This window comes from Morchella sextelata (genome assembly GCF_020137385.1).
Source record: "Morchella sextelata strain SCLS chromosome Unknown scls_9, whole genome shotgun sequence".
Lineage (NCBI taxonomy): Eukaryota > Fungi > Ascomycota > Pezizomycetes > Pezizales > Morchellaceae > Morchella > Morchella sextelata.
The window spans coordinates 1,056,591-1,080,005 of record NW_025408624.1 but is presented as its reverse complement, the minus strand read 5'-3'; the positions used below and the strand labels follow the sequence as shown (position 1 = coordinate 1,080,005).

The 23,415-nt window shown below is 48.4% G+C and overlaps 6 protein-coding genes across 6 annotated transcripts; 4 read left to right on the top strand and 2 right to left on the bottom strand.

The window, feature by feature from the left end:
• Positions 1–5,426: 5,426 nt before the first annotated feature.
• On the top strand, positions 5,427–6,188 carry H6S33_012963 (uncharacterized protein; the record flags this gene model as incomplete). The annotated part of the gene is made up of 1 exon (XM_044844320.1): positions 5,427–6,188. One exon carries the CDS (start codon positions 5,427–5,429, stop codon positions 6,186–6,188), a length of 762 nt encoding a protein of 253 aa, XP_044694672.1.
• Positions 6,189–9,215: 3,027 nt separating this feature from the next.
• Positions 9,216–10,706, top strand: H6S33_012962 (uncharacterized protein; the record flags this gene model as incomplete). The annotated part of the gene is made up of 6 exons (XM_044844319.1): positions 9,216–9,261; positions 9,496–9,621; positions 9,706–9,724; positions 9,817–10,071; positions 10,284–10,336; positions 10,489–10,706. The coding sequence occupies 6 exons, from the start codon at positions 9,216–9,218 to the stop codon at positions 10,704–10,706; spliced, it is 717 nt and encodes a 238-aa protein (XP_044694671.1).
• Positions 10,707–11,372: 666 nt separating this feature from the next.
• H6S33_012961 (uncharacterized protein) lies at positions 11,373–12,672 on the bottom strand (the record flags this gene model as incomplete). The annotated part of the gene is made up of 6 exons (XM_044844318.1): positions 11,373–11,414; positions 11,485–11,519; positions 11,593–12,038; positions 12,127–12,267; positions 12,360–12,415; positions 12,517–12,672. The coding sequence occupies 6 exons, from the start codon at positions 12,670–12,672 to the stop codon at positions 11,373–11,375; spliced, it is 876 nt and encodes a 291-aa protein (XP_044694670.1).
• A 413-nt stretch (positions 12,673–13,085) lies between these two features.
• Positions 13,086–14,029, top strand: H6S33_012960 (uncharacterized protein; the record flags this gene model as incomplete). The annotated part of the gene is made up of 4 exons (XM_044844317.1): positions 13,086–13,306; positions 13,377–13,485; positions 13,563–13,904; positions 13,976–14,029. 4 exons carry the CDS (start codon positions 13,086–13,088, stop codon positions 14,027–14,029), a joined length of 726 nt encoding a protein of 241 aa, XP_044694669.1.
• A 2,157-nt stretch (positions 14,030–16,186) lies between these two features.
• Positions 16,187–17,486, bottom strand: H6S33_012959 (uncharacterized protein; the record flags this gene model as incomplete). The annotated part of the gene is made up of 4 exons (XM_044844316.1): positions 16,187–16,428; positions 16,502–16,876; positions 16,937–17,250; positions 17,338–17,486. The coding sequence occupies 4 exons, from the start codon at positions 17,484–17,486 to the stop codon at positions 16,187–16,189; spliced, it is 1,080 nt and encodes a 359-aa protein (XP_044694668.1).
• A 3,619-nt stretch (positions 17,487–21,105) lies between these two features.
• On the top strand, positions 21,106–22,649 carry H6S33_012958 (uncharacterized protein; the record flags this gene model as incomplete). Its single annotated transcript, XM_044844314.1, has 8 exons — positions 21,106–21,188; positions 21,256–21,322; positions 21,388–21,443; positions 21,512–21,530; positions 21,590–21,787; positions 21,849–22,026; positions 22,099–22,212; positions 22,273–22,649. 8 exons carry the CDS (start codon positions 21,106–21,108, stop codon positions 22,647–22,649), a joined length of 1,092 nt encoding a protein of 363 aa, XP_044694667.1.
• Positions 22,650–23,415: the final 766 nt, after the last annotated feature.

Below are 23,415 nucleotides of genomic sequence, written 5' to 3'. Positions count from 1 at the left end.
CGTTCCAGGAGCTTTTTTCATAAGCTTGGGGAGAAATTTGATTTTTTGGTTTTATTTTCCTTTCTTTTTTATATTTTGGAGCTGAGGAAGCGGGGAGATTGGCAGGATTGGGGGTTGGGGTTGGGTTTCTTCTCTCCTCATTTTCGATTCTGTTATCTTTTTCCAATTATCTATTATTTACAAAACGTCATTTTGCCCATTTTTGCGTGTTTGCTTTCATCGTTTGAGTTTTTGGCCATGGTGTTTTGTGGGGGTTGGATTTTAAGGTTGGGGAAAATCTATACAGCTAGTAGGTAGTGATAGTATGGCATATCAGCGGTGTTGTTGTTTTCCAAAAACTCAAGATTTCCATGCTGGTATCCTTAATTCGTTCATACAAGGGGGTGGTACACGTAGAGTGCAAGAAGTGAAAACTACCAGTCACCTATCAGGGATTAGGTATTATTACTTACTGCCTAAGTAGTTGTCCCAGCTAGCTAGCTGTCTGTATCTTTCACATCGTCATACCACAGAACTAAAATATGACTCCTTTTGTCAATATTGCTATTTTTTAGCATCATGACGAAAACTCACCCAGGGGGTTAATGATAGTGGTGTTTCGATAACCAGAAATTGCTGTCAGTCGGTTCAGTTGTTTCCTAAGTCGGGTTTCACGGTAGTTTTTTTTCTTTTCCTTTGACCCCTCTCCGCTCTCTCTCTGTCCCAATTCCCCCTGGGATAAACCTCTTTAGCTAGTCACAGGAGAGTTTCTTTTTCTTTTCCCCTTCTTATTTAGAGATCATCGTCTCAGTCGTTGTCATCAAACAAATAATTTTTTTGGTGCGACGGTGACGGCGACCTCCTGTATTGGTATTGGGTTGCTATGTATGCATTTCCTCTCTGGTCGCTCGTCTCCCTGGGATTTCTCCGTTGCTCTCCCCAACTGAATCTCCTGGTATTGAATGCGGGGTGCGCACCATGTGATGATATGTGATGTGGTGAGGTGATGTGATGTGATGTGACGTTTAGGTAGGTAGGACTCGTCCTCTCTCTCGCCCGTCACAAAGGCAGCGAGTGCAACGAGCCGCACGTGGCATGTCATTCGTCATTCGGCAGTTTTTTTCTTTCCTTATTTTCTTTTCCCTTTGGAAAAGCAGAAGAAAAAGCAAAGATACAGTGCACGTAAAACACAGCAAATACCGATAGATCATGGCCATCATCTACTTTTTTTTACTTCTTGTGCCGACGATCAGTGCAGAACCAATGACCGAGCTGGGTCGGATTCTTGCGGGGAGGTATAATTGAGGGAAGGGGGGTGGTGAAGGAACTTGGGGGGGGGAGACTTACAGGTATGTAGTTACCCCGCGTTTTGGTATTGAAGGGTTGCCTGAGGAGGTGGAGGAACTTGGAGACTTTCATGCAATGAAAGAGGAATTGGGAGATATTTTTCCCCGGTGTTTTGCAGGAAGGGAGACCGGGAAAACGTTTTAACAGGTCGGAGGTCGGGGGTAGAGTATAATTTTCCAAAGTTCCGTCCGGGGGTGGAGGGTCGTTCGAGGGTATCATTCCGCCCAGCTACATAGAGTAGTTAGAATCCCTCGGAGGTGGACTGCAGGTAACTTGCTTGCAGATAGGGTTGGGCTTTTTTTTCATTGCGCGTGGGTTTGTGAGATGCATCAGCAGCAGCAGTAGCCAGATTCCTCGACGTTGCAGTGTTTTTGTTTTCCTTTTTCCTTCGAGAAGAGAGGGGCAGAGGAGGGGTAAGGGAAGGTTGAGGAAGCCTTCTGGTCTTGTCTGAGATCTAGACACACTTTTCATACGACATCGTCATCGAGCTTTTAGGTGGGAGAGAGCTTAATGTGTATGTATCTACAATAATACACTACTTGTTCTTAGTTACACACTAGCTAACTACTGACATATACTTACCTTGCCTTGCCTAGAACTGACGATGATGCTGTTGATGCTGTTGTTGTTTTGCTTACCTGCAGGTTGGAGTATATATTCTACATTAGTTAGAGTTCCACGACATTTGAGTGAGAAGGCGGGGCCGGGGGGAGAGTGGTGAAATCTGATTTCTCGGTCCTCCGTTTTTGATTTGACGACTTGGATTCAGACCCGTGGTCTCAACCTTTCTCCTACTACTCTCTAAAGCAGCCAGTGGCTAGCCAGCGGGCATCGTGACTATTCCTATGAAGTCAACTCTACGGGGGTTTCCCCCCTTTCTCCAGCCCCGGCAAGAGTGAGGTTGACTTCGGAGACTTTCAAGAAAAAAAATTCTTTCTTTGGTGTCGGAATATGTTTGGAGGGAGTGTGTGAGAGCGTTGGGTTGGGTCGGGCTGGGCTGGGTTGGGTGGGTGGTGTTACCACGGAAAAGGATTGTGTTTTGTCTCGGGATAACCTTTTTGCTAGTGTGCGGCCTTCTACATACATACCAGCACCAACCAACCGAGGAAAGTGTGGTTGCGAGGCTAGTGCTGTTGGCTATCTGGCTGACAGAGAGAAGTAGGTGCAGTTTTGCCCTTTTGTGACACGGGATGGGCTTTGAGACGATGACGGAGGGGAGGAAGAGGCTGACATGACTGACTGCCTGACGAAAAGTTTATTGCTACCCGTAAACTATCATGTCCGCCGATACGCTGTATATACATGTAGTAGTATACCCAGTACCGTATTTCCCCGGCGCCCCCAAAATAGACGAGGGATCTTTTCGGGAATCCTTTTCGTCGTCCTATCTACATATTCTATCTCGCGGCCGGGATATGCCTACATCACTTACCTAATTGAACGGAATTATACCAACCTCAAAATCACACGATATCACTCGCCACTATCATACGGCATTGCACCTTTTTCGCTCCAGCTAGTAATGTTAGCTAAAGCCATGTATCCAGCTAACAAAAAGAACCGAATCTCACAACGGGACCATCGGATTCCTTCACTTCCGCCGTCGCACATATGCAGGTCCTCGCTAACTAACGAACGCCAACCCCCCCCTCTCTCTCCTCTCTCCCAGCGTCATAGGCCTGGCCAGTTGGGAACTGGACCAAAAGGTCGTCATGGTGAACACACCAGCGTTTCAAATTCGACCACGACCACAACCACCGCGATCTTTCCCGCCTGAAGAAGTGCGCTTTTGGAGGGGAGGGGGAGAGAGCGTTATGCAGATGTCTGCCTGGTTACGTTACGAGGCTACTCTAGTTAGCTAGCATAGCATGAGAGCAAGTAGGGTGAGATTTTGTGATGCTGCCAACGCACTTGTGGTAGAGGAGGGTTTAGGGTCGCGTTACACGCTACTACATAGTATTATTTATCAGGAGGGAAATTGAAGTCGCCAACCTAGAGGGTTATTTGTGAAAGAGAAAAAAAATTCTTTCCTTTCATGAGACCAAAGGAGAAAAAAAAATTCACTTTTGTAACGTACGTACCGTACCTACTGCACTAGCGCTTGACAGGCTCATCACAAAAATTCCTGATGAGGAGCTGCAATTACAATTAGGCTATGCCTACCAGTGCATCTCTCCTTCTCCCTTCGCCTTCCCCCAGTGACGCGTATTCCATGCGATGGACGAGAGTGCTAACTAGCTAGCTATCTGGGCGGATCAGTTTTTTCTCGGCCCAGTTGTTGCTGACTCATGAAGGTGGTGGTGCGCCGCCAACGCACCGCGCAACATTGGACGGAAACGAGTGATCAACCATGCGCCATTAAATACCAAACAGGGCCAGATTTCGGGCCGGTGTGAGAGGCATCTGACAGGCTGATCATGATGGAGGACGATAGTTAGTAAGGTAGGGAGGGATGGTGGTGGTGGGTTGTTGAGAAATCTTGCCATAGGATTTCAAACAGAGCCAGATTTAGCCTCTAGGATGGGGCGTGGATAAAACACACCGGCAGGCTGCTGTGGTGTATAAATATCACAATTGAGCGAAGAGCGAGAGATCGTGGGCCGTATGTAGTCTGTCAGTCTGTCAGTATCTCTCTATCTCAGAGCACTGCACTAGGAATAGATGAATACTCTAAATGGAGTGGTGTATTCAGAGATGGATGATTGGGCGGACGAGTGGATGGACGGATAGATTGATGGTAGGTAATTGGAATGTTTGGACCGGGGGTGTTCTCGGGGAATACATACTCCAAATGAAAATCTTTCTTGGTGCATATATGCAGCGCATCACGAAAATGATCATCGCGTGGTGAGCTGTGTTGGTAAGGTCCTTCCTCGCAGATGTGATTGGGGAAGGGATGCTGATCTGATGGATATGTTTGACCCCGGGGAAGATGTTTCGAATGAATTACCCTTGGGAAATGCCCGCATCACCGGTCGCTCACCTTACCTTATCCCGACCCGCGGCTTTGAAAAGGCAGTAAGAAGTCTTAGTTCCCCGGAAGATCAGTAGGATATGGCACGGTTCGGTGGTTCTGCGGCGGCCTAGTATACTAGTATGGTACTTGTGTATGGGCACGGGTAATAAGTCAGTGCTCCCCACTCAGTTATTTTGGTGTTTATGCATGCATGCAGAAATCTCCAAGTATCCATCCATCACTTTGCCTATGGCAAGTCGCTCATAAACCTCACGTTATTAATCAATTGAGCAAAGTACCGTGATGTAGTCCGACGCAGTTCGGGTGTTGAGGCAAGCCTCTCGGTAGCCTCATAACTCGGCCACAATATGGCCAATAGCCACAATCGATATAGCCAGAGCACAAGGGAGATTAAGAGGTCAGTGTGTGAAGCCACTCTGGCCAGCATCAGCAACCGCTATCAAACAACCCCGTGACCGAGTGAGAAAAGGAGGACGAGTGATAGGCGATGATGCATTATCATGAGTGAGGTTGACCATGGTGAAAATTGAGCATTCTGGCTGCGGATAAACGAGGGAGAATAGCAGGCCTTGACTGCTCTGTTTTTTTTTTTTGCAGAATCTGAACAAGCTGCTCGAGTTAAGAGGTGTTTCCTGTGCACGCGTGGGGTTGGAATAAGGCCCGCTTGCCACTAGCAGTCCTACTAAACTCTAATCCCACGACTTAGCGTGAGACAATATCCTTGAATTTGGAGATGCTGTGGTCACGTTCTATGCAGCTTCATGAAAGTTAACAGGTATGTACTATGTACGTTTCTGAGCATTGCAAAACCAGGGCTGCGCTATTGAAACTGCCCTCCCTGTTTTCGCCATCTCGTCGTGGGGTCTACTTTACTCTATTCAATTTGCTATGAATTAGGCCATCCTGAACAAAAGAATACAATATTACGGTGGTTAAATCGTAACCTTTTCAATAAAGCTCTAGCTAGCCACCGCGGGGAAATATGTCAATACTATCGAGATGCTGGAATCACTGGTAGCATATAAGAACCAGCCACCAATGCCACTCCATGTCATTAACGCAATCAATCTACACCCACATCTCCAAACTATCACCAGTCAACTAAAACATCACCCAATCAGCCATGTCTAGCTCCAGTGCAGCCGCAGCCCCAGTCCCAGCCCCAAACACCTCCCTGGGAGCTGAATACACCTCCCCACCAACTCCCATCTGGAACATTGGTAAACCCAACCCCGACAACACCCCCTACCCCATCACCACCCCGGGCCTGAAGCTCTTCTACACTGACATCATCGATCTCTCAAATACCCTCCAACTCCTCGCAGCTGCCCAAACCGCCCCACTTCCCACCGGCGAACGTGATACCCCCGAATACCATTACCTCGAGAAGCGCCGCACCCTCATCAACACTAAGCTCACTAAGTTCCTCCCCAGTAGTGACCTTATAGTCACCGAGAAAGGTCAACTAGAGGGCTATATGCAAGCAATCGACATCTTCCAGCTAAATACTCTCCCACGTAACCTAGTCGCACTGCCACATACTACGGTACTGGGCTTCCTGGAGGCCGAAATCCGGAGCCTATCACTTGCGCAAGGCGTGCTAAAGGGTGATTATAGAATTATGCATGAGAAGGGGACTGACAGCCTCTCGGGTATGGCGTTTGACTTTTTGTATCTCAAGGCGCGCATTGAGAATATCCATGATGCGCTGAAGGCGTTGAAAAAGCGGGCGTTGGCCAACGCTGATCAGGTGGCGTTGGAGGAGTGTGCTAGGGTCAGGACGGCGTTTGAGGTCGACGTGGAGGGATTTAAGACGCATATTGATCACTGGGTGTCGAAGGGCATATTGAAGAGGGCTTTTACCGGGAAGCCGAGTCTGAAGTAGAGCGAAAAGTGTGTGTTTGTCTGAGAGAGCATGGAGATGCCGCTGGCATCTATGGAGGATATCGGTATGGTGGGAGGGTGTGCACCTGATGAGAAGAAATGAGTAGGTGTATTAATTAGTATTATTTTTCTATTATTAGATGCGCGTTACTATTTACTTGTTCTAGGCCTTGATTTTACCTTGATTTTATTTATTTATTTATTTATTTATTTAGTATTACTTTTAGAGTGGTGGGGTTGTTTAATTAATTTACACGCTATCGATCATTGACATTTGGGTGTGTGCTGCGTGAAATTGTGGACCGTTGATCATTGACACTTGTGCATGGATTGAGTAATAGCTTGAGGTTTAATCGAGCGCCCAGCCAGCCACAAAGCCTAAAGATGGCGTTTCACGGCTTAACAAAAGGGGACCGTTGTAAATTGTGGCTTTCAATTTACAGTTATTACGTAGTAAATACTACTGCAGGTACTCTGCGGATAATTGTGTCACGATTCGGGGTGGTTTGGGGAGTGGCCGAGGTTTCCCAATTTCTCTCCAGAAGAGGAATTGATTAACTCAAATTAAACACCACGCTCAATTCACGATAGGCGCTGTGCCGCCGTCAATAATCACGATTACATGTTGTGGTGCAAAACGTGCAGTTATCAAAACATCAGCAGCATCCCGCTCAATGCGCAACACCAAGGGAAAAAAAAAAAAAAAAAAAAAAAAACCTCACGAGACTGGCACGGCATCCTGAAACCAAGTTACTGGTGGCGTGAGCGTAAAGAACAAGCTTTTTCTTCTCTCTCGCTCTTGTGCGCCGTTCCCCCTCCTTCTTCCCTCCCGCCTGTCAGAACTAGAGTACGAGACCAGACCATACTTCCTGTTTTGTGTCTCGAGAGCTGCAGGCAAGCGAGGTTAGTTAGAGCAGTTTGGTGCAAACGACATGAGCTAGTCGAAAACGCCAAAGCTTCATTTCGGGTCGTTTGATTGCCAGCGCTTAAATCCAATCTGTTGCTGTTTCTGTTATCTGCTGTACTAGTATCGCTCGTTACCTACGAATTGGTTGTGATAGCTGTAACTCATCATGTCCTTCCGGAGTAGCAGCAAGCAAGCAAGCATTACTAGTAGAACAAGTCGCGACAAGAAAAGAAAAGAAAGATGCAGCAGACTCGTCGCGAAAACCGGGCTAGCGTGGCGGCTCTGCAGAGCCTCAAAACCTTACTTACACGAGCGCTCCACTCAAGTGGCCATTCGCCTATCACCCACAGCAGCAGAATGACGACGTTCAGGGGTGAAGAGAGCTCCGGCAAAATGCTGGACTTGCGTTTCAGACCGCTGTATTTTATTTTTCTTAAACCCAACTCGTTTATCGAGCGAGCCCTTTCTCCACCGGGGAACAGCAACGTCAGAGCCTCGATCTTGTGCAGGTACGGATTCTGTTCTGGCCTGGAACAACATAGCCGTGACGTCGGTTCGTTTCGCGGCCAGTGGGGACAAGACGAATTTTCGTTTTTTTCTTCGGAGGAGAGATAGATAGAGATGTTAAGCATTTAGGAGGAGGAAGGGGGTAGTAGTTTAGAATGGGGCTACTTGTGCATGTATGTGCAGTAGTTTTTGGTGGCCGTTGAAGTGGTGAGTTGGGTGGCCGGTGGTATGTAGTGTATCTGTAAGACCTCCGGTGAAGAGAGACGGCATTGGCAACGGAGAAACTTCGGATGGTTTTTGCGGGACCGTGAGCGCGTGGGTATTTGTTTTTCCCACAATTGCCCTCTTCTTCCTTTTCTTCCCTTTGACTGTTTGGATACAGGGTAAAGTTGCGACATGTCGTTACCGATCAATCGGAGCAGCACCCGCGCGCGTGGTAGAGCAGCAGCAGTGATATCTGTCTGTTCTCTGTTCCCTCTCGCTGCTCGGGGTTCGCCATGGATTCAGAACACGCGTTCACCCAAGCGGCAGGCAGCCATCCAATACGAGAGGCAAGAGCGCTCTTTGTCTGTGCGTGGTGTAAGTTATGGGAGAGAAAAGCTACACACATGTACCTATCTGGGCACATAGAGTACATAGAACGACTTTCCTATCGGGACCTGCCGAGGGGACTGATATTACAACAGAGACAAACAGGCAAATGATACCAAAGAGAGACCCTCAAATCAAAAGGCTCGTATGTAGGTACATACTAGTACAATAGAGAGGGGTTTCTCTGCTCCCCCGTCGTCCCCCAATGGGCGAAGTCTTTCTGAAAGTGGTAGAGGAAATATAATTCGGCGTTGCAGATATAGAGCGCAGCAGCAGTGTAGATAGCCTTTCGAGGGAACAGAAGAGCCCTTGTTCCCTGTCTCTGTCGCTCGTGGTGGTGTGCTGCGTGCGTGTGTAGTCTGTGTGTGGACCCTGTCCTGTTCCTGTCCCCCGGTGCGTGTTATCTCGGCTGAGCTGCAAGATGCAATCTAAGCGAAAAGCAAACAGGGGTTGGGTTGGGTTGGGTTGGGGGGAGAGCGCGGAGGAGAGTCGAGGTTGAGGCAATATGCAGGCCATTTGGAATGTGCAGTCTATCATGGCGCGATATTGTATGTACATTTATCTACTTTTGACTCTCTTTTTTTTTCTATACATATACACACGCTGATACGCACAAGGGACAGGACGTGAGCGAGGGAGAGTGTGAGCGAGTGAGAGTAAGCACGTCAATTGACGAGTCAGTCTTCACCATCTTGCTTCGTTCATTCACTCACCCTTTCCTTGCCTACATTACATACGCACACGCCGACCCATTGAGGAACGAGAGAAAGAGAGCGAGCATTGGCCAGATTGCGACTTTGCGATTCAATTCGAGAGGAGGCTTCTGCATAGATCGGTCCCAGTGAGATACCTACCCAGGATTTCCAAGCAAATCCTCCTCAGGCACGGGATAGCTAGCAGCAGCTCACGGGCCACGATAACTTGGAATTCACTCCTTTACATAACCCATTAACCATTAACAACCACATACACCATCACTCCCGCCCCCTTCTTCGAATCACGCCCAAGATAATACCACTCAACATGCTGGAAACGATCTCGATCACTGTCTGTGGTGATGGCGGTACTGGTACGAAATACCCTACCTCCTCCCTCCCATCCCCTCCCCTTCATTTGGCCGCTGCACCTCTTACCCACTGCGCATTTCGAAAAGAGCTGTTACCCAGCATATATCATCATCTATCACATATATCCCCTTTAGCCATTATTACCATCACCGGGCCAATCATTGCAAAGGAAAAGAGAAAAAAAAACTCGGACTGACATTCCAATCCGCTCGTTTTGTGGCATCCGTTCATTGCAGGAAAGAGCTCTATATCACTTCGTCTTGTCCGCAGCAAGTGGACCCACGAATATGATCCCACCGTACAAGACAGCTACAGTGTGACCCGGGCCGTCGATGGCCGCGAGTACCAATTATCGCTGACGGGTATGTCGATTTCTGCACCCAAGCCACTCACCATCCACACATATCAAAAAAAACTCCAATGCTAACACATCTCCTAATCCGTAGACACGGCTGGACAAGAGGAGTAAGCCTCAACCCCACTCCTACCACTACTGCCCCACATGATGCCAAATCTGTAATTAGATATCCCAACTGACGTGGGTGCGGGGGAGTCAGATATCGCGGACTATGGGCACAGCAGAACCTTGCGGCGGACGCGTACCTACTTGTCTACGACATCACGAACCACGACTCGTTGTTGCAGCTCGACTACTTCAACGACATCATCGAGATGGAGTCGGAGGAGCGGATGCTGCAGCCGGGCGCCGTCCCGCACGTGAAGATTGTTGCGGGCAATAAATGTGACCTTGCAAACTCGAGGCAGGTTTCATCGCAGGAGGGACTCGCGTGGGCCAGGAGTCATGATTGCGGGTACGTTTCAGATTTCCTGACTGCGGATTGGAGGAGATGGCGGTGGTTTCCAGTTGGACAGTTGCAGGGGGTTCTGGAATGTTCCCTCTGGGCCCTTATCCCGTGAGGAGTGAGGTGGTGGAACGAATCACAAGGGGACACTGTGAATGCTATTGTTGTCATGATGGTATGCGCTGGACGAACGTATTTGGCTGATTCTGGGATGGGTATAGGTTTATGGAGACATCCGCGCGCAACGTTGTTAATGTTGAGGAGACCTTTGCTCGTAAGTAATGCCCCAATCAGGCTCAAGCACACTCAAGCACTCGATCTTGTTTCAGATCTTGTATCTCCATCTGTTTCACATATCAACGACATCACAGACCGTTTCAAAACCATCCCATGTTATACGGTTTCCTTTCTGACAAGCAATAACAGTGCTAGTACGCCGCGTCGTGGCCGCACGAGAAGCTGCCAGGAACGGCACCGCTGCGGCCAATTCTGGGCGGGGGCAGCAGAAATCAATGGCCGACAATGGCGAGAATCCCAACAATAACAACGAGAAGGAACGCGGCGCGAACACTCCGAAACCTGGGGAAAATGGATCTGCTTCTGGTGCCTCGAAAAAGAAGTTTGGATGTTGTGTCATCTGCTGATGCCCTCTCTCGATATTGGCGCTGAAAAATAGTAATTGCAATCCGTTATAGCGGCGGAATGCGGAGTACGCAGTACTGTATTCTTTTTTTGACTTTCTTGACCCTTACCCTGTGACGGGAAAAGGTACTCTTTTTCTTTTCTTTTTCTTTCTTTGATTAGTTATTCCTATCCATTTCCCATACCGGTATTCTAGCGACATATGGGCTGGGCTTTATTGTAACGACGGCACGGGTTTCTTAGTAATGTGGGGGGGGTTTTTTTTGGGAGGGAAAGGGTTTGATCTAGAACAAGGCATGGGTGGGAATGGGGTTCTAAAAAGCGGTGGTGGTTTACCTTTGTTGGGTTTTGGTTCTTTTCCAGCTTTTTCCTTTTTTTAAAAAAAAAAAACCTTTTGCAACGAATTTTCTTTTCAAACTTGTCGATATTTTAGGGGGATTTTTTGATCGCTCATAACGTTACTTGTATTTTTTTATCTTTTTTTTTTTTTTTTTTTTTTTTTTTTTGGCGGAGAATTGCTCTGTACTTTTAACTTGTATTTTGCTTCATGTTTAGCTTCTTTTCTGTGTTTTCTTTGTGGCCTGTATTTATATTGCTTTGATAATTTATAAATAATTTCTAGCTTCGTGTCCATCAATCGTGCGTGCGTTCTATTTGGGATTCCGCAATCAATGATCAATCTTGAGCGAGAAATCAACATGTTGCGTGCTCTGCGACAATTTCACAAACATTAGTCCATGATCACTGCCGCGATTACATCTCTCTAAGAGGAGCCCATACCTGATGAATCGAACTCGTCGACATGATATCGATATCTACGCCCAGACAACACACCCAACTAATCAGCATCACAACTATCACTCGCCCCCATCACGCACAATCACTCACCATTACAGCAATAAGCCTCGACATTCTCCTCCGTCAGGCCCCCGGAGCACTCCAGCAGCACCTGCCTCCTCCCCCGCCACCTCGTCTTGATACTCGTCGCCGCCACCTTCAAGCCCTCGCCCGAAAAGTTATCCAGCATGACGATATCCGCGCCGGCGGCAATCGCCTCGTCGGCCTCCGCCTCGCTCTGCACCTCGACCTCGATCTTGAGCGCGAAGCCGCCGGCCGAGCGCGCCGCGGCGACCGCCTGCGTGATCGACCCCTTGGACCACACGTGGTTGTCCTTGAGCATGATCATGGACGAGAGGTCGTAGCGGTGCTGGTCGACCCCGCCGACCAGCATGCCGTACTTCTCGACGAGGCGGAAGCCGGGGGTGGTTTTGCGCGTGCCGGCGAGGACGCCGGTGTACCCGGCGGAGCGCACGAGCTGGAGCATGTGACGGGATCTAGAAGGCGGGGGTTAGTAATGGGGTGGTATGGGGGGGGGAGTGCGGGGGTAAATGGGGTAGTGGGGGGGGGGGGGGGTTAGTATACTTGGTGGCGATGCCGGAGCAGCGGGCGAGGGTGTTGAGGGCGACGCGCTCGCCGAGGAGGAGCTTGCGTGCGGGGCCGCGCACGGTGGCCACGGACTTGATGGGTGTGAAGGAGGCGCCTTCGGGGATGTGCCATTCGACGCTGCGGGGCGGGGGGGTTTGTTAGCTCCCGCGTGCATACACACAGATATATATAGATAGTAGTAGTAGGGGGGGGGGGGGGGACAGCCATACGTGCACCCCAATTGCGCAAACACCTCGTCGAAGAAGGGGACGCCCGCTAGAACACCCTATGTCATTGAGCATTGCCAGTTAGCTTGGAGCTCTTGCCCCCGATCTCAGAACTGTAGAGGAAGAAGGGAGGGAGGGAGGGAGGGAGGGAGGGGCGTACAGCGGACTTCCCGTAGAGCGTGGCCGTCTTCGCGTCCTCGCCGACGACAAAGCCGCCGTAGTCGAAGGACGGCGTGTCCTCGGCGAGCCAGTCGGCGACGGTCTTTTTGTATGTTGTGGGCAGCAGGTGCGCGGCGTTTCCGTAGTCGAGCGCCATTGCGGGGGAGTGGAGTGGGGGGAGTGGTTTGGGGGGGGATGGGGGGATTCGGGGTCGTTGGAGTGATGGAGGGTATTAGAGAAATTGGGTGAGTGAGAGGGACTGAGTGAATGAGAACTGAGATGTCGAGGTGCCCTCTCTTCCACCGGCTGAGGTCGACTGGCGGGTTTTGTCTGTCTGTCTGTCTGTGTGTCTGTCTGTCTGTCTGCCTGTCTGCCTCTGTTTCTCCGCGTTCAACCGAGCTGTGCGCACGTGCCCCTCCCCCCGCACCGAGCGATCCCTGTCCGGGCCCGTCCCCGCAGACGTCATCTCTCGCATACCCAGAACGAACCCCAACACCAACCACAACCACAGACACAGACACAGACACAACCCACAACCACAGAAACAGACACAACCCACAACCCACAACAATGAGCGCGCCAAAGTACCAGCCCTACGCCCCCTCGCCCTACTCCTACACGCCCTCGCCGCACGCCCTCTCCACCAGCATCTCGCTCGACGAGGAGGTCAAGCTGTCGACCACCTCGCAGCAGCGCGAGCTCAACGAGAGCCTGGCCGAGATCTACAGCATCATTGTCACGCTGGACTTTCTCGAGAAGGCGTACATCAAGGACAGCATCAACCAGGGGGTGTATGTCTTCCACGGCTGAAGAGGAAAGAAGAAGTGGTGCTGACAGTGAGGATGGACCGGTGGTGCACAGCTACACACCCACCTGCCTCCGCCTCCTCGGCCAGTACAAAACACTGCTCAAGTCCCCCGGCGTCGCCAGCGCATTCGTCGACCTCGAGACCTTCAAGCGCGAATACGACGTCTCTCCCCCCCTCCCCCTCCCCCTCCCCCTCTCTCCCCTTCGCCCGCACTAACACCCCCTCCCCGCGCACCCCAGATCGAATACCCCTCCGCCACCGAGCGGCTCAAGATCGGCGTGCCCGCCACCTTCGAGCAGCCCACACACACCTCCACCACCTCCGCCAACACCTCCGCGCCCGCCATCTCGGCCAAGGCCGCCGCCGAGGCCACCCAGAACTTCATCACGTTCATGGACGCGCTGCGGCTGTCGTACACGGCCAAGGACCAGCTGCACCCGCTGCTCAGCGACGTCATCACGGCCGTCAATAATGTCACGGGCGCGAAGGAGTTTGAGGGCAGGCAGAATATCGTAAAGTGGCTGATTGTGCTCAACCAGATGGGCGCCGGAGACGAGATTGATGAGAATCAGGGGAGACAGGTGAGTTTGCTATCGCTTTCTTGCGCCGGGGGGGGGGGGGGGGGCAGAGGGCTGATGTGGGGGTGCTGTAGATGTTGTTTGATATCGAGAATGCGTATAATGAGTTTTACAAGAACCTGCATTAATACACCACTGTTACTACCGAGGGGGAGGGCGGAGGGTACGTTTAATACCAGACAAAAGTTTGAATCCCTAATTATAATTACATACCAATCCCACAATCCAACATACAATTAATGAGATCACAGCGCCAATCCCACCCTCTAAAATAGAAACCTCGTACCCTCAGTAGAAGAAGGCAAATCGTCAGCAAACCTGTAACAAAGTACAACCAAAAAAAAAGAAACGCACCCAAAAAATCCCTATTGTGAAATTCCATCACACATTATCACTCGGCTTACCAATACGGGGGCCCCACCCCACACCCCACCGGCCGGGTTAGGGTTCCTGGTGTTTTTTTCTTGCTGTGTGGATCATTTACAGCCTCTTTCTGGGGGTTTAAGCCCCAAGTGCTAGAAGTATATTATATTACCCCATATCCCGTTGATGCGAACATGCTCCAAGGGGGGGGGGGGGGTTAAGAGGTTAAGAAATTCCAAAGCTGGCACTCAACTACCCCATATACATAGCCACCCCGTGAGGTATTGTTTCCTCTATATCCCATACACGTGCACATATATTAGATGCGTAACCCATCCATCCATCTATACACATAAAACAACAGTGCACCCCGCCCACCAAACAACAAACCCCCCCCCCAAAAAAAAAGGGCGGTAAACCCATGACTACGATCATCCCCCCCCCCCCACAAAAGCTATATATGCGAGATAGTCACCAGCGATGTAATTACACTAAAGCGGAGTGGCCCACCGTGTGGCGTTTTTTTTTTTTTTTTTTTTTTTTTTTGTTCAATACATATATAATAATTGGGCCCATCTTATAGCCAGTGGGTTAGGCATGCATGCTAGCTTACTGTAAGTGCGCGAGGTCCGCTTGGGTGGGGGGGGGGGGGATGTTCGAGGGAGAGATTAAATTTTGGTATGTATATATATATAGCATCTGTCTATTAGTATATATGGGGTGGGCTCATCACGTGCACTGTGTGGTCCATGGGCCGAGCCGACATATCAGCTCCTGGGGTCGAGACAGAGGCTCGCGCAATTGCAAGGCTAGCTCGAGCGTTGGTGATCGCAGGCTCGTAATATGTAGACAGCTGGCTCGCGCGATCGATCGAGCCGGCCGGTGGTCAACGATGCAAAACAAAACAAAAAACAAAACAAAACAAAACAAAAAAAACAGGTTATGCTTGCACCAAGTGCATGAGCAAAATGGGTAGATATATATATATACAAGCATTTTCCGGCAGTAGGAACTGTTATGGCTTAAACAATATCAGTTTACCAACGCTTAAGATCACTGAAACCCCAAGATGCCCTGTGCACATATCTGATATACTATTTGGTTGACTCAAGGTATGTTGGAACCAATATCTACTGGCTGACTCAAACATATTTGATAGAATATCTACTAACTCCAACATATTTGATGGAATATCTACTTACTGACAAACATATTTGATAGAGAAAAAGAAAACCCCTCAAACCTGGCCAATCAAAACCTTTAAATAACACATTGCATATCGGTATATCTATATACTTATTAGATATATGCTTTAACGTTTCATGGATTTGATATATACTGTGAGAACAAAAGGAATTAATTGGTTATAATTAACTATGTGGGCATCGGAATGGGTAGAAATCGCCCCTTTTTTTGGCTTCTTCTTTCATAGCTAGCTTCTGGAGCCTACATAATTCAAAGCAAATAAATTGAGTTCGAGCCTAAGCTAGAGCCTTATATTAGAGAAAACGGCTCAAGCCGGCTCAGGCTCGCTGGAGGGCGAGGCTCACTGGGCTCGGGCCGGAAGCTCGGCTCATGGACCACACTAGGTGGGCTTGTAAAGATATGGATACATCTCTCATTGCCATATATATGTCACTCTTATTCATGAGCTGCCATGTATAAGTTACCCAGGCCAGAGAAAGCACAGCTTCAGTCATCTCCCCGCCAATGTCACACGTGCATTCGATTCATCTCTATTAGTAGCTTGCACTACACGCACACGGCTAAAAGTCTAGGACAAGCACATAGCTAGAGTAAATGATGATATATCCCAGATGCTAAAATTACAAATTATGATTACACGCTCCCCAAAACCTTACACTCAAAATCTTACAACCAAAATATACAAGCACCACATGACACCACAGCTTTTCTAGATATCAAGCATACGTGAAGCACACCGTCCCGCTCTCGGGGTTCACAACCTGGCTCAGCGGCACTGACTTGCCCAGCTTCCCAAGGTTAATTGTAAAGTCGAGCGTGACATTGCCTCCGGAGAGATTAGTGTAGTCGAATGGCACGATGGGGCCCGAGACGTCTTTGTACCGTCTCTTTGGGTCCTGCTGCTGCCACTGCCACCAGATGCGGTCCAGATTTGCGTGGTGGAGGTAGAATAGCGGGTCTACATCAACACAACACCGTCAATACATATTTCCATCATCAATATATGTTACCAGATATCAAGGGCAACCCACCACCAGGGCTATTATAAGCATCACCAATCGCACCCAACACACCACCCACGCCAAAGTGTCCCCCACCATGTACATTCTTCACATCAAAACTCGGCTCTCCCTCCGTGCGGCGGGCAAACGCTCCATACGTCGTCTTTGACATCATCTCCTCGATGACCTCGGGGACAAGGTTCGTCAGCGCGATCGGCTCCGCAAAGTCGCGCGTGAGGCAGTGCGGGTTAGAGACGTTGACGTCGTGCGACGGGCCGAGACTGAGCTCGAACTTGTCGAACGTGAAGGGGCCGTCCTGGACACAGCCGCCGCCGGTGCGGCCGACGATGCCGAGAAAGTTTTGGGACTCGTCGATCTCGACGAAGGGGCCGTTGCCGCCGAATCCTGTGGGGTGGAGGTTAGCCAGTGATATCTCTGCTTGCAGCGAGGGGATAGTATACGTACCAGTATTGGGGTCAAAGATGGACCACGAGGTCATGTTGATGCCCGACTGTGAGTCAATCAGCCAGTCCCAGTAAGGCTGACCGCCGGTCCACCCGCACTCCTCCCGCAGCGCCTTCTCGTAGGCGGAGACGAAGTAGCGGTGCCAGGGGAGGAAGTGCCCGACAAAGTGGATGTTTGGGGTTTGAGAGCTATGGACGCCTTGGAAGTCGTCATAGATGCTGTCGGCACCGGGGACAGCACCGATGGACTCCTTCTTTGCTAGGCATTGGACCGCGGCGAGGTATTTTTTCTTTTCGTTCTTAGTGAGGGAGCGCCTGAATGGGAGGGCAATTATTAGTTATATTGCAATGAGGATTGGGTCGAGCTGTGCAGGTATAATTATAATCAGATGGGAGACATACCATTCTTTTCGTACAATGGGCTCGCGACATCTGTTTGAATCTCTTGAGGCCAAAGAGATATCTGATGACTCAGGTGAAGCGATTGGAGAGGCAATGGAGAGTGTTGATAGGCACAATACTGCCGCACTGGTGAATCCAATAAACTTCATATTGAAAAAAATTATAAGGTGGGTATATAAATTAATGTGATTAGAGTCTGGAGGAGATATTACTATCGAGGAATCGAATGGAGATTTCTTGAAAGCAACAAAAACAAGATGATAGGCAAAAATCCTACGGAAAGGCGGCTCTCCCTCGTATTTATCTATGACTAGAGTGTAACGTCTTCAATAAGAAGTAGGATATATCAATATTAACTAGGCACTAGCGAATAGAGCACCCTCGTGCCCTCACGCGCGTGTCGGCCGGCACAGGTGTTCCGAGTTGACACTCAAAGTGCATGTGTACCTGTTAACCCTATGTAACATTGCCAGTGAGACGTTTTTTCTTCTTCCTTGCTTAATTGCACTTTTCGAGAGACTTGAAAAAGTAGAGTAAGGTATTGTACGTACCTCTCCGCAGTCCACCACCCGCAACGCCACAAGAGCGCTTGAGGCGACAACTAATCCAATTTGCCGGACGGGAGGATATATGATGTAGTACATAACTGTGCAGATATGACAGCGCTAGTGTGGAGCCACCATACAAGCCTCAATGGGTAGGAGCGGAGGTCTTTATTCGTGGTTATGATCTTATGCAACTACTACTAATTAACTACTTGTAGACAGTTAAATAATTAGAAGGCTAGTGCTAACCATTATCATGAACATATTACATTACCAGTAGAGTACGGGGACAAGTTGTAATTGTATCCAGAACCCCGGCGTCAGGACTCTAGCTTGTGATGTAGATTCGATTCGAATTCTATCCAGATCACAAGAGGCCACGGAAACAAGAGAAGGCAAGCCGGTATCTAGATCAAACAACAGTAGAGTAAGATTGGCTGGAGCGTAGGTACAGGAACTGTACACATTTCTCCCTAGCTAGAAGGGGTTCATGAATACCAGCTCGGCCTCGGATAGAGGGCCCTCGGTAATATATTCACTGATGGCTATTTAGAAACCGCTATCATTAAAGGCCCGACGTTAACATTGGCCATGAAAGGAATGAACAGCTCTTCGTACCAAGCTTAATACGGATGTTTATTAATATGTATTTGGTTCATTTGGAACGCGGCCACAGCATCTTGGCTAAAGAGCCTACTCTACTAAATCTCGTGGGAGTGAGTGTTCCTTTAATTTTGGATCTGTGCGGCGGCACAAGCCGTCCGTAAAGTCAACAGCTCTGGACGGAGAAATTAAGGAAGGTAGAGTACGATAGGTAATAGTAACAATCTACGCCTACTTTCTAGAGTAGACCGACCACTGAGTTGTCCGCCCAATTGACATCCCAGGGTGACTGTCTTCTACCCACGTTTGTAGGTAGCACCAATGAGATTGTGAAATCTGGGTAACGTCGGCACTAGACATGTCTCTGCCGAAGAACATCAGGGGGAAATAGGAAAACACATGAAGTATGGGGGTACTTATGGTTTGCGATTTTTCGCCCCCCCCCCCCCCCCCCCAAAAAAAAAAAAAAAAAAAAAAGAGCTTTAGACCACATACCTCCTGCTGTATGAAGGAAAGAGAACTTGAGGCATTAAGGTTTGAGGAATATTAATAATCGTAAGGATCGATACCATGGGTAAGCTTAAATTCTTCAGGGGAATGCCTGCGGAGGAGTATCGATCCTTCCAGTGAAGCATTATTGCAGTCACGTGTATTTTAGCAAGGGGCGTCTATTGGTCGAAGGGTTATGTACTTTAGGAAGATATTGGAGCATGGTTATGTCGTTACCAATCAGTTCCTTGTAAGGGCATCATTATAGTGCGGAGGTTTTCTTTGCTTTTCAGGGAGAAAGAAAAAAAAAAGCCACAAAACCGGGGGCCCGGGGATCATAGGGGAGGTTGATTTCCAATTTTTATCAAGATCGATCCCAACAAGGAACCAGTAGAGTTGGAAGTTAGTCAAAGTCGCGATAAAGTGCCTATGCCGTATGGCACGTATGTATACATATGCTCCCACAAGAGCATAGTACCGTGCTCCTCCACATACGCCTTCCTGACGCGCCATGCATAAACGCTCATACGCCGCACGCTGGTGCCGAAGCCGCTACTCGGGGAGTAGCTCGGATCGCTCAGCCGCGATACCATCCCGGGGATGAACTTACCCGCTAAATAAACAAGTGTTCTAGAACATGGGGTAAAGTCGTATGTAATTCTGGCGACAAAATAAGTAGATTTAGTCGAGTTCCAAACGCTATGCCTTTCTGGGCTCCTTTTTGTAGATGTGCTGTGCCTTCAGAGTGGGTAGCTGAGGAGTCTAGAAATAAAGTAGTTAAACATGATTGAGTGAGTACTAGTGTCTACGTATTCAACGTGTTCCGTATGGACCTGCTACTCCTTTCTTTAATGAATTGAATAATGCCTTTCCTTTCCTTTTGTCCAGCCCGCTCCCCACGCTCTTGTCATGGAGAAATACCAAGGGCATGACCAATTTTAAAAATGCTCTTTCAAAGTCACTTACCTGCATGGTCTCACTGCAGCAAAGACCAGCTGAAGACCCTTACCTACAAATTCCCTATGCCCACACCCTTCCATTTATGCCGCATCTGGATCCGCTTAGCAGTTAATGGTCGCTAAACCAGCCCGTGGGGAATCCCTCATCGAGACCAGCTGTGGTTCCACAAATTGTCTCGGCAAATTCATTAACTTTCCTAAATCTACCCTCTAATGGCTAAGTCCAGGTACTGCTTTAACACCACTATCCCCCTTGTAGACCGAACTTTGGACTAGAGGAGAATTCCAAGTTCTTTACCCCGATCTCTGCATGCGTAGTTGATCCAATCGCGATGATAGGCCTTCATGCAGGCAATTCACGAGACTTCAGTATTGATCGGGAAGGTGAGCCAGATCATAGATGTTTGGAATATGCTATCTTGAGCATTGACTATGTCTATAACCCGTGCCAAATACCTAGGCTAGAAACCTATGATAGCAAATTTTTCAGGCCAAGCGTGTAGAGTGTGGTTGATTTTATTTCGGGATTGTAATGTAGGTATAAGTAATCGAGTTATATGTATGTACGGCACGAATTCGGCTGTAACTAGAAGGCATCTTATCTATTCGGGGCTGATATTCTGGCCAAATAGCCATGCCATGGCCTGTGTTTCGGCTTCCTTTCTTTTGAAAGAGGGCGTCCTCCTCAGTAGCGAGCCTAGGTATTCTTTTTCTTGTATAAACAAAAAATTTCAAGCACGTGTGTTGTATATGTGCAAGTTTTCTTGCAGCAGATGTCTCAGCCAATTGCAACCAATCCGGTGATAATTGGCTATCCCAAACGCGGGGATTCCAGTCGATTGCGAGCGTACTGGACAAAGTAAAATCCGCCCATTCTTCAATACAAACGAGTACAGCCGCGGGTCGAGGGCCGTACCGGTACATACATGTGGTTATATGCTACTGCAAAATACTTTCAGGAGTAGGGTATCAGAATAGTTCCTGCATCATCATCGATATCTCATATCCCGGATCCTAGGTATCGGTACACCACATGCATGGCCGTATAAGATCCTGAATAGGCCCTCGATCACAGATTATAGGATCCGAAAGCTTAAAATTTCTTGAGTCAAGCCTATTATTCTCAACAGCTCGAACTCCCCCCGGCCGGTGGAGGAGTTAGTTCGTTAGCCATGTCTGGTGGATCTTTGGGACCGCTGATGCTGACGGTGATGTTCACATTACTGTCACTTTCAACGGTGTTCATGGCGCTGAGGTATGTACAACTGGGTGAAACAAACATTGGACCTGAATGAATCATTGGGTTGACCTTTCCGCTCCAGGTTTTACTGCCGCAGTGTTATCGTTAAGAATGTTGGAAGCGATGATTGGATCATGCTGGTAGCTTTTGTAAGGACACAGCCGCGGCCGGTGTATTTGACACTGTGAGTACGAGCTGCTAACACGACGAACAGATCATGGCGTGGGGAATGGGAGTGACGAACTATTTCCACGTATACTACGGCACTGGGTATGCTTTCCTCCCGAGATTTAGACTTTGGAGATCAGTAAATGCTAACGTACATAATTCTTCCCCAGAAAGCACACGGTTGACTTGGTAAATCATCCAAGTGTCAATGAATTATATCACACACAACTGACCACAAGTACTCCTAGGACTATTCCAACATCATCATCCCAACGTTGAAGCTATGGTATGTCTACCAGATACAGTATCTTCTGGCACTATTCTTCCTTAAAGCTAGTATCCTCTCGTTCTACCGCCGATTATCACCCGCGAGAGGTTACCAAATGGCCATCTATATCGTTAGCGGTGTCATAGTCGCCTATACATTCGCCATGTTTTTTGTCAACGTTCGTTTTGCCTTGCTCCTATGCTCCATTTTTGGTTTCTGTACTAAAATCTGCTTATCAGGTCTTTGAGTGTCCGAAGGATCCGAGTCGTGCTTGGGCGCCGACCTTCCCACAAGGTTGCAATGATCTTGTAGTGGTTTATTATGCAATGGCGTCTTTCAACATCTTGTCGGATATCGTGATATTGTTGCTGCCGCTGCCTTCGTTGATGAAGCTGCAGGTTAATACAAGGAAACGAGGTGAGTTGGTTGTCAGGGATCATGCTACTGGAATATAGATGGGTGGACTAACAATAGTGTTTTACTGATTAGTTGCACTCTTATTGATCTTCTCGTGTGGGAGTGTGGCGGTTGTGGCCTCGATTGTGAGGATTAATGCTCTTTACAAGTATCAAACTGCGGTATTGACAGGCGGAGATATCCCATGTAAGATCTCCCGCAAACTATGAATTAATTGGCCCATAATCTGATAGGAGACCTATTTAGATATTGCTATTTATATCCTCCTCTGGTCACAAATCGAAGTCAACGTTGGCATTATTAGTGCCTCTGCACCGGCTTTAAAGCCACTTGTCAGATCAATCCTCGGGGGCACCTCCTTCGCGAAATCCAGTTATGCACAAGGCGGTGAACTGGGATATTCTGGCAACCCTAGTAGCAGGCACGGAATACCACTGCACTCGTTGAATGGAAGCGTAGCACAAGGGGTCACTACTGAGATCCAAGGGAGGGAAAGGAACGAGAGTGAGGAGAATATTGTCATGAAGAATGACGAGATGATCCGGACAGTCGAGGTAAAAGTGGATCTGGAGCGCGAGGGCTCAACTGATAGTATCAGACAGTTGGAGTTTGGAAGACAATAGTGTGATATGTGGAGGAATGATTGGATGTTTTCTTTGTAAGATATATATAGGGATGCACGGTACATGAGTCAGGGTTGAAAATTTCTTTTACGATAGTAAATTAATTAAATAGCGTCTAATACATACGATAGATCTTTGGAAGGGTTAGCTGGGCCTGGATACAGGACAGTGACACGTAAGGACCCGGGCTTTCAAGGGTGAAAGCCTGACAACCAGACCGTTGAAACTATGGAGTGTTACCTTGAACGACCACTTGTACCATTCTTTTCTAAAGTCGTTTCCCTAGTAGAAAATGCACGTATAAAATTACTGCGTACCCAGCTACCAGTGAAGTGGACAGAATACATTCAATCATGCACCGATTGTTGGCTGGATGTGACACGTGGGTGTGGGCGTCCCTGTAATGTATTTTAATTATAAAAGCCTAACAAATTTTGCAGAAAAGCGCATTTTTTTCACGCCTCAAAGAGCATAAAATCTTCCAAAAGGGCGTATTCTATAGTTGTATAGTTTCTCAAAAATTCAAATAATGGTTAATTGCGGTTGAGGGCGTCAATCATGGACCGTCACTCGAATCCCGAAATCGTGGACCAATTGTAGATTTTGCTCGCTTTGTTTATTTGTTGGTTGGTTGAGATTTACATATGTACGTGTAGCAGATTTTGCTGGCAAGAGAAAGATTTTTCTAGAATATAAAGAAGGGATTATTAGCACATGACATGTAGAGTTATGGCGATACTCCTACTCCTACGGACATAGCGGTCAT